Source organism: Grammomys surdaster, unplaced genomic scaffold (assembly GCF_004785775.1).
Source record: "Grammomys surdaster isolate TR1022 unplaced genomic scaffold, NIH_TR_1.0 373, whole genome shotgun sequence".
In the NCBI taxonomy this organism is placed as follows: domain Eukaryota; kingdom Metazoa; phylum Chordata; class Mammalia; order Rodentia; family Muridae; genus Grammomys; species Grammomys surdaster.
In genome coordinates, this window is record NW_021604792.1 from 11154656 (window position 1) to 11165152 (window position 10497).

General features: G+C 45.4%; 1 protein-coding gene across 1 annotated transcript; it reads right to left on the reverse strand.

The window, feature by feature from the left end:
- Positions 1-349: 349 nt before the first annotated feature.
- Positions 350-9443, reverse strand: Gabarapl1 (GABA type A receptor associated protein like 1). The gene is made up of 4 exons (XM_028781031.1): positions 9082-9443; positions 5069-5147; positions 3963-4081; positions 350-1584 (listed from the first exon to the last, which is right to left on the reverse strand). Exons 1-4 carry the CDS (start codon positions 9169-9171, stop codon positions 1519-1521), a joined length of 354 nt encoding a protein of 117 aa, XP_028636864.1. The 5' UTR covers positions 9172-9443; the 3' UTR covers positions 350-1518.
- Positions 9444-10497: the final 1054 nt, after the last annotated feature.

The following is a 10497-nucleotide window of genomic DNA, read 5'->3' on the forward strand; positions in this document are numbered from 1 at the left end:
TCAAATCTAGGACAAGACTGAAGACACCTCCTCCCCAACCCCTTACCCCACCCCGACCTGTGAGGCAGGCAGATTTTAGCTTTAAGAAACAGATGAAGCAGCAACTGGGCACTCACACACCAGGCAGAAAAACATGAACACTGAAACACATGAGGAGCAATACACTGTGACATCCACCCACAGGCAACAACGAGATGGACATGTATACATCTGACCCATGTAAGCACTGCCAACCCCACACCCACTTCAACTTCTTTAAAAACTCAGGTGTCCACATCACCTTCACTTAAATGTAAACCAACCAACCAAACAAACAAACAAACAAAAGGCACCAAATTCTGAATCCAGGTAGATTTTTAAGATAAGCAATTATTTTATTTCCCTGGCCTGACAGCATTGACTTCAAAGTACCAAAACCTGAAGCTGACAAAGCAGACATACAGTTTGCTCCCAACAGGGAGGACGCTCTCCATTTGTAGAGATGAATTGAAATGTCATGTGAGAATGCAATTCCTGCCCCTCCCCCCCACAGAGTCCCTAAATGAAATGAATGAGTAAAGCCCCCATGAAACTCTGGTGCCCCTCGCTCCATCTTCTCTGAATAGCAGATGCCACGGAGGGAGACAGCTGGCCATCGGTTAGCATTCCAGTACGTGTGAGACCGAAGGGAGTGCAGCAGGGGGAGGATGAGGGACAGGTGTGCAACCTAGCTTACCTTGTAACCCGGACCCTCCACACACAGACACGACACGTTGTCCCTGTACATGAAAAGGGTGAAGGAAATGCTAGAGGACTGATCCTGAGGCTCCTGAAAGTCCAAGGTACTTATGAGATGAGGAGCAGGACATCTTCAAACCTGAACTCCAGCTTAATGCCATCCAAACGGCTGGCAATCATAACCACGTTCCCGCACAACCCCATTTTCCAAGAGGACTCCGTCTAAACATCTGTGCGCATGTCCACTGCCACAACTGGGCGGTGCTATGACACCTGGGTGGATGAAAAGGACTAGGAGAGGGAGGAATTGGAGACAGAGGTCAGGGGTCGCAATGCTTCAGTGATAGTGGGAATCTTTTGGTCCCTTAGGTATGGTCCCCTACAGCATTCTTTCCCCTTTTGCCTGTGTGGCTTGAACAAATTCCAAAAAAAAATCAAACCTCTGCCCAAAGAGACGGGAGTTGCTGCTGAACTGTATTCTTCTCTAGCGGCCATCTGCCCTCCTCCCAAACCTCTGATGAAACTACACGAGAGAAAGCTCACGGCAAGGCTGTGAATCATGTCGTCCCTACCCCGCTCTCACAGCCAATCAACACAAGTTCTTCCTGGGCTGAGGAAGCAGAGAAAAGTAACAATTGAGCTTGTGAAAAAAAGACGACAGCGTGTGCGGTGTGATGTTTCCTGATGTCTTCACCTTGCGTCTCCTCCATGGTTGGGAGCCCTCCCTCTGGTTCCCCAAGTCCCACACGCACCCCTCCCCTACCCCCAAGTCCAGGTGCTCCCATCTGCTGGGCTTCTGCCTCATTTCCCATAGACACTTTCATCACTGTAGGCCACATACAGAAAATAGTCTTCCTCGTGGTTGTCCTAAAAGAGGAAACAAGAAGACAATTCAGAAAATATTAAACACTCATGTTTATAATCTCTATGATTCTGAGCCTCGAACAATCATGTAAAGGAGGCGTGGAAGTCAGCATTATTCCCATTTAAAATATGGAACAGGACTTGGGGTGCAGCCCAGTGGTAGAGCATTTGCCTTCAAATATGTGAGGTCCTGAGTTCAAGTTTTGGCACTAGGAAAAAGGAAAACAAACAACAACAAAAGGAACAAAGAATAAGAAGTGGTTATCAACTACACATTGAGCTCGGACTTCACAAACACAAGTTTTCATAGAGAATGGATCTCACCAACAGCAGAAAAATAACCTGAGTAAGCCTTACTCTTAAAAAAAAATTGTTCTACGGTCAGCTTTAGTCACAGACATTTCTGTTTGCAGTGGTCAGCAGTGGCTACAGAGCCTGATAATTGGTCAAAGTATGGACAATACAGGATTACTTAATGCCTGGCCATACACAGTTCATCTAAATGGCCCCCTCCAATGCTCAGGGAAGAAGAATGTAAGACTCAGAGGAAGGGTGAGGACAGGTGTGGAATGCTGGCTTTTGGGCATGAAATGGCTGTTATAATCCTGAACTCACAAGCCACTCTGGTTGATTTGCACTGGTTCTCCCCAAAATCAGGCCTATCAACAACATTCCATCATGACTGGGAACAGGTTCCTAAGGCCCCGCCCCTTTCTCAGGATCTATACATGGTTGACGGTTGAGGGGGACAAGGGGTCATCTTCTATAGTAGTATAGGCACTGGAAAAGGTGTCCATGCTCTGTAAGCAAATTTACTGCCGATTTATATAATGAACATATGCTAGTAAAAGACACCAAAAAAAAACAAACAAAAAACAAAAAACAACAAAAAAAAAACCTGTCTGGGTGAAATGATGTACACCTGCAATCCCAGCACGTGGGAGGCTAAGGTAGGAACATTAAAGTTTCAAGCCAGCCTGGGCTACCTGGCAAATTCCAAGCTAGCCTGAGCTTCCTGTCAAGACCCCAACTCAGAGACCCAAAGTGAAACAGAACAAAAAAGATCTTCAAAGATGAACACAGATGGATAAAAGAATTAAATGTGAAAACACTCGTAGAGCACACTGTGTGAGCTGTAAAGCCCTGGGAAGGCGCCCAGTACTATCAGTGAAATTCTTGCAAGCTTTTGGCATGCTTTCAAACCTTTCACAAACAAAATATTGGGAAATAATTTTTACCTTGAAAAAAATATTATTCTTAGGCTGCGGGATACAGGGGGGATGGGTCAATCAGTAAAAGCTTGCCTTGCAAGCCCAAAGGACCTGAGTTCAATTCCTAGAATCCAGATAAAAATGGCACCTGTGATGCTGTGTGCTTGTAACTCCAGCACTGGGGAGGTCAGGAGTAGTCCCTGTGGCTCAATGGCCTGGTAGGCCAGCCTATTGGTGTTCTAAGCCCATGAGAGACCTTGTCTCAAGAGAGGCACACAATGTTCTTGAGGAAACACCCTGACATTGTCCTCTGATGTCTACCTGTGTGCCCACAAATATGTACACTAGCATGCATACACACACATTAAAAAAAAAAAAAGAACTCCTCACTCTAGCAAGGAGAGTAGATACCGCAAAACACCTACTGACAAACAGACTCAAGGGGAATATGTGCTGTAGAATAAGGGGGTTACTAGATGTGCTTCTGACTAATTATTGGGGCACAACGGGAAGGCAGTATCTTGTGTGACATTGTTCAAGGAGTAGTACGGTCACAATCTTTGATCACATTTTTTTTTTGCATTTGAAGTCCTTACTACAGATTCTACCTCAACTTTATATTTTAACTCATTCCCTGTACTCAGATAACAGGAACTCTTAGTGGTCTTCAGTTTGTTCTAGAGAGCTTCCAGATGTGGCTGTCAAAATCCGAATAATCTTGACAGTTTATGTGGGAACTAACCATGAAGACAGGGCTCCAGGTTCAGACCGAAAAGGAGTCAAGCCTTGCTGGTGTTTCTTTTCTCCATCTATTGCTAGATGTGGATGGCTGACAGGCAGGGACTGGAGTCCACAGTTTATTAACAAATTATGGTTCCAGAGAAAGTAACAGGACGGTGGGCACGGGGATGCTTTGCTATCAAGAACCACTGGAGCTGGCAATAAAGTACTACAGACAGGCAAGACTAAAGAGAGATTTCAAAAGATTAAATCGAGTAGGTGCTCAGTCCCTAAAGGACAAGGGATATCTAATCTCCCAGCTTCACACTGCTGTGTGTAAGAGGATCCCCATAAATACCACCTCCTGCCCTACTTCCCAGGTGTTTAACAAACCCTGGAACCAGAGCTAGGGGACACCAGGCTACTGGGTATTGTGACCAAGACCATTACCTCATACAGCTGGCCCATGGTAGCACTGGTGGGAGGGATAGTGTTGTTGACAAAGAAGAATAAGGCGTCCTCAGGTCTCAGGTGGATCCTCTTCCGGATTAAGAAGTAGAACTGGCCAACTACAGGAAGGAAACAGAGCAGGTCAAGAAATAAAAAAGGATTAGTAGAAGAAATCTCAGAAAACAAAACAAAAGTCTATTGTGTGTAAGTACAAGCTTTTAAGACCCAGATGCTGTCCGAGAACCATGGTGGGAAAATAGAAACGGGGGCCTGTAACAGTGCCTGACCCATCACAGTGGGACCGCCTCCCCTCTCTTTCTCCTCATCCATCTTCAGACACAACATTAGCAAACCCACCCAACCTAATGACTATTGTGGGGGAGTACGACGTAGATCCAAGCATTCCCATCTAAATGGACCCCTGATTTATTTCCATCTCCAATTGCACCCTAGAGCTAACACTAGGAAGAGATCCACTGGACTCTGGCCCTCCCAGTACCATGGGGTCCAGTGTTGGGGCAATGACCCCAAGCAACTTTTCCCTGCAAACAATGAAGCTTCTGGGAGGCTGAAAGACAAATGCATGAACACTGTATATAAAAGAATCTTTCCAGGGCATGTTGAAAGCACCTGGTACTTCTTTAAGAACAAGGTAAAGTCTATGTATAATTCAAAACAAAAAGTAGGCTAGGGCTTGCAGTTTTCATCCTTGAAACATGTTTAAAGATAAAGTATTTAGATATAAATCTCTGAAATTTGATCCTCCCAAGACACGGCTGGCACTGGTACAAATTGATCGACCTCAGGATGCCATGGCTGATTTTTAAAGTGGTATAAATTACAAACTGTTGGTCTTTACTCCCAGACTACTGCTTTCCTGTGTCTCCATGACTAAGGCACATGGGTATGGCATTGGGAAATACCAAACAGAACGGGAAATAGGAGGACAGAGTGTGCCTATCTGCACTGGCCAGCTCCCTGAAGAAAACCATGCATGGCCACAACACACACATACAGTGAGAACCCATGTATAGTCACCAACTTAGACTTAAAGATCAAGAATGCTTTGCCTGGAATGAAGGGTCAGAAGAGAGAAAGACTATTACCAGTGAGGTCGGAGGGCACAAGATACTTCCTCTTATCCAGATCAGGGACCCTGGCTTTAGGAGCCTTCTCCACGATGACCTAGAAGAACAGGAGTGTAGGGATGAAAACCTGACACCCTAGTATTGTCTTTTTCATTTCACACCTGAAACTTGCCCACACTGTCCAGGCTCAATGTCATGTTTCAGTCTCCATTTCTAATACTCCTTGAGCTTAAGTAACTACAAATTATAAAGGACTGCAAATGGCATTTACCCTACAAAATTTACTGGAGAATCAAAAAGATATTTTGTGTTTCTAAGATGTGTCTGACGACCTGTTCATTTTATTTTTCCTCTGAAATACTATTTATGAACCTAGGAGATGAAGCAGTCATAAAAGCACTCTCTGTGAAAGTGTGAAGACTGAGTTCTGATCCCTAAAATCCATGTGACTACCTAGTGGATGTGCAGTCCCCATGCTGGGAAGGCATTAACTGGGGATCCCTGGATCAAGCTGTCTGGCTGGAGTAACTAAAGTGGTAAGCTCTGGGTTCATACTGGGTAATGTGAAGAGTAAGCAAGAACTGTACAAGACATCAACATCTGGCCTCCACACACATGCAGACTAATCACACACATGCTCCCTCACAAATGCACACACACATACACAAAGGGGGAGCTGCCATTTGTCATAGATACAACATTATAGTTTAGAACTTCACTGCCTTCCAAAGGCCACTATGTTACAAAAGTGTTCCTGCCTGGTGCTATGAACAAGTGGTGGAAACTTTGAGGGGTGGGGCATCATGGGAGTTTTAGGTCATTGAACCCAGAAGACTGATCTCTGTCTTCTACCATGATAGTCTGACTCACCACCAGCCCAAAGAATGGGGCCAACTTAAGAACATGGACAAAGGCTTCTGAAGCCAGTACCCTTCTTGCCCTATAGAAGTTGACTGTCTCAGACACTGCTACAGTGATGACTCACACACACTCTCTCAAATACAGACACACACACACAATGTGGCTCAGATCTCAATCTTTGCAAAAAAGTGTTCATTGATGAGTGAAAACTATCATGAATTTTTATAATGAATGACATTTTCTGAGAGTAACGCACTAATTTATTCATTATTAACTGTGTTAGGATTTTAAGGGATTTTCAATGTCAACATTAAACATTTTCCTAACATTTTTAAAGATTATGCATTTTGTACCAAAGAAAAAGACACATAAAATCTTAGGTGATGTTTATATATATATTTGGTCAGAGAACAGAAAATATCTTACAAGAATATCAACATTAGATTCTTTGTTTTGAAAAACTCATCTTAGATATAAGAAATGGGAAACACCAAAAAGCAAAGAAGCAGAAACAGACATTGGACAAGTATCCCTAGAAGCTGTGTGACCATCAGTGTGTTTCTGACCTCTCTGAGTTGCTTCATCAAACCACATACCCCACTCCCCACCCCCAAATGCATGCAAATAACCGTAAGAAAATGCTTGGGTAGACAGATGTGAAGCCAAAGCTTCAAATTAAATAGAAAAAAAAAAAAACTTGAAAAAGAGATAAACCAAAAAGGAGGAAGGAATGAAGCCAGGTTACAAACAACAGAGCACAGGAAACAGGGAGCCCTGGTATTCACTACAGGAACTCAGAGACCTGGAAACTCCGACCAAAAGGAGAGGGAGATTGTTTTCTGCATCTGTAGCAGTGGCTCATACACCATAGGGATGTTTACAAAAGTTTAAAAATAGTATGTCCAGCAGTTCCTGCTGTTACAGGTTTCCAACACACTGTTATTTCAAGGCCCCATGATTCCTTCTCCCAAGGCCCACGCACAACTCTTCTGAGGCCAAGCTTAAGTTGTGAGTCAGACTGCCTTAGAAACCTAGTGGCTTTTCTGTAAATACCTGAACATAGTAAGATTCAGCCCTGTGACCAAGGCAGGAGAACTCCTGTTACGATCCAGTGATGGAGAAGACACCAGACAAAGGGTTCCAACTCCAGTCTTGCCCTCACCCCCACCCAAATCTCTCTCATTTAGCAGGGTTCTATGTCACAACCAGATGAGAGGTTGAGAATCTCTCAGACTGAGAGGCACCACCTTGGGGGTGAAATCCAGAGAAATCCAGAGGATCCATAAGATGAGTGAAGGTTTCTTGGCTTACAAATTATCACTGAAGTAAAACATTCAGCATCAAGTCACGAACAGAATACAGAGTAACTGCAATATTCTGGGTGAGTGCAGTAATCAATTGAATGAGAGGGGGCTCTGTCTTGAAGAAGTACGGAGGTTTTTAACTGAATTTGAAAACAGTTACAGGTCACAGCTCGTATTTCTGTTAATGTTCTGAAGAATGGGCAGCCATTCCCTTAAGTTTCCTGGCTGGCACTGACTACCATCTGAACTCCAGATGGCAGCAAGTGTTAACCTACTTCTAGGGCTCAACCTTATAGGGTATACACTTAATTCTGGTTCATCTAACTGCACTACAAACTGGAAAACAAAAACAAAACAACAAAAAAATCAAAACCCCGAAGACCAAGGGCTCTGGAAGCCCTAAAGCATGACAGCCAAGGCTGGAATTCCCTTCTGTCAGTCAGCAATGTCAAACCTGCGGGTAGTGGCTTCACCCAAAGGTGACTTCAGAGCATGTCTGGAGCACAGGGATTTTAATGCAGTGATGAGGGACGGTGACTGTGCAGACAAGGCATTCAGAATGCTGCCAGCTGTGTGGTCCATATGTAATTTTAAGTGGAGTTGACAAATTGAGAGAAATTTTGAAAGCTATCCTCCATGGTCCTGAGTTCAAGGAAACAACATGTGAAGGACTGTGTAGTAAGAAGGCACGACTGGTTCAGCCATCCTGGCACAGGTATGTGTAATTTCTAGAGGACGGTGGAATAGTTAATTCTCTTGTTCCTTACAGAAAAATGGGGCTGAGGGCAGAAAATGGAGTGAGGGCTTTCTCTTGCTGGGTTTCCATTTCTTCTCATAGCCCTGGCTGAGATAAAGAAAAAGGAAGAAGCCCCTCCCCCTATTACTTACGCATCAAAAAAATATATATCAGATTAGCACAGCTCTTTTACCCTTCAGAATTAGACGAACGCTAATCTAACATCATTGTCTGTACGGATAAAGAGAACGATTTTTAAAAGTCCCTGCTCCTCTATCCACCATCTTTAAAAGCAATGTCATCCTTTGCTTGCAATTCTGCTGCGCAGCCTTCAAAAGAGGAGGAAAAAAAAAAGGCAAGTGGGCGGGGGAGGGGGTAAAGTGAAAAACACCCGGATGCTGAAGACTCTCTTAGTATTTTTCTCCCCACTGCATAAACTAGCTTGTAGCTGCTTAAACTAGGGTATAACTCATGGAGGAAACCGTTCTCAGTCCTGGCTCTTGAGATCCAAGGGCCCACCCACCACAGTGCAGGGCAAGGACCTTCTTTTTCCTCACATGGCCCAGAAGACAGTAATGATGAGGAGGCAGGCTGACTGTGACGCAGAGCATGACCTTGTTTGAGGGCCTGGTGGAGCCCCCTTCCCACCCCACTCCAATTCTAAAAAAACGTAGGGCAGAATCTAGGAGCTTCTCGAGTTTTTCCTCCTACGCTCAAGAAAACGAGGACGAAACTCGGATTCATGGAGAACCAATTGGGCGGACATGGATGGGCACAAGGCTCACCTCATCTGCTGTTCCAGGGTTGGGCAGCGTTTTCTATAAATATATCCTCTCTGGGGTCCCCAACCAGTCGGCCCCGCACACACAGGCCACGCCACGAGCACATCCCAACCTCCACGGGTGTTGAATCCTGCTGACTCACCCACCACGCGCAGCTTGCGCTTACGAGATGCCAAAAGTGGGCACAGGCCTTGGGGATACAAGCTTGTCAAAGCCGGTCAAGAATACGTGATTCCGATGGCCCTACTGCGCCAGGGCCACCCGCCATCGCCAGGCTACCTGGCAGCTCCAGGACAACCAGCTCCCAAACTCCCCAAGCTTGCCCTCTCCCTCCCCGCCCCCACTCACCGGCACCCGGTCCGGGTATTTCTTCCTAATCTTTTCACCTTCCTTTTTCCGATACTCGAAGGGGTGGTCCTCCTTATACTGGAACTTCATGATGGACCTCAGGATGTAGGGGCTCCCCGGACGGGGCCTGTTGGGCGCGCTGGTGACTGCGTCTCGCGTCTGGCCACCCCCAGTCAATGTCAGCCTTATCACAATCGCTCCACTCGCGTCAGCTCCCACGCGCCTGTCGCCGCACTACGTGGCCAAACGTCCAGAGAAGGACCTGGCGAACTCGCGGCCTGAAGGTAAAGGACCACCAGGTAAAGAAATAGGGTGGTTTTTCCCAAGAGCTGGGAACACAAAAACACCAGGGCGGTGCTGTGACATCACGACGCCCCACCCCCGCCCCGCCCCCGGCGCGAAGGACCTGCTGGATCAGGGTGGACAGAAGCTTTGTTTATTTGTGTGTCTTCTTTTCGCCTGAGCTTTTCCTAAACAACTCCATCGAAAGGCAAAAATAATGTAGTCGGGTTTTAACTTTTGAGAATTGAACTTAAAAGTAATGTGTTAATCCAAAGAATGTTCTAACAAATGTCTTCTTCCCTCCCCTTCAAGTTTCTTGCTAGATGCCCAAAACAAACACAGAGGAAGAAAATCCAGCTGTTTCCAGAGCTATGGAATCAGGAGTCTGGTGTTGGAATAGCGCCAGGCGTCACGAGATTTGTAGCCCTGGCTGAAATGTCCTGTGCTTGCATTTTGACCTTTGCCTGGCACCCACTGCTGGCCTGCCTTCTCTGCCCCAGCTCCTCCTCCTGACTGGCGTCCTTACGTTTGGATCTGTGCTGGAATTGGTTCTGAGACAACATAAACAGAGCGTGACTCATGGATTTGAAGAAGTGTAAGGGTGAAGAACATGGAATCATCAAGGTTAGAAGAAGTGATGCCTGCCACGAACACCGTGCTTCACGCACGTTCAAGGAGAGATGATTTATTTATTTTATAATGTTCTCCTAGAAGTGTGATTGCTGACTTCTTGAAAATACAGAGGTCAAATCGTTTAGATGTCTATGTTTTCCCAACAATACTTTCCTCGGAGATGGGTATCACCTGCAGAGCAGTTGTCCTTATAAAGGCATTATGGGCACCAAAAGCTCTGACGGGCGTGCTGGTGGAAGACCCTCAGTGGTATAGTCAGCCCAGGCCCCTCTGGCATATTGGGTTTCCATCTTAGACTCTTTGGATGCTGGGTCTGCCTTCTGATCCTACTGGCAGAAACTCCAGACCTATATCTTAGAAGTATCAGAGATAGAGGTAAAGGATGCTTTGTGCTGTGAAAATACAATGACTACTAAATGGTACCAGGCAAACAGCCCTGTTGCCTGATTTCATTTAGTAATAAATATATATATATATATATATATATATATATATATATAT

Excerpts from the sequence above, each read along its gene's own strand:
- Gabarapl1 (XM_028781031.1), bottom strand. The coding sequence starts at position 9,171 with ATGAAGTTCCAGTATAAGGAGGACCACCCCTTCGAGTATCGGAAAAAG. Across the intron at positions 5,148-9,081 it reads AATACCCGGACCGGGTGCCG|GTCATCGTGGAGAAGGCTCC; the intron begins GTGAGTGGGGGC and ends CTGTTCTTCTAG. Across the intron at positions 1,585-3,962 it reads CCATGGGCCAGCTGTATGAG|GACAACCACGAGGAAGACTA; the intron begins GTAATGGTCTTG and ends TTCCTCTTTTAG.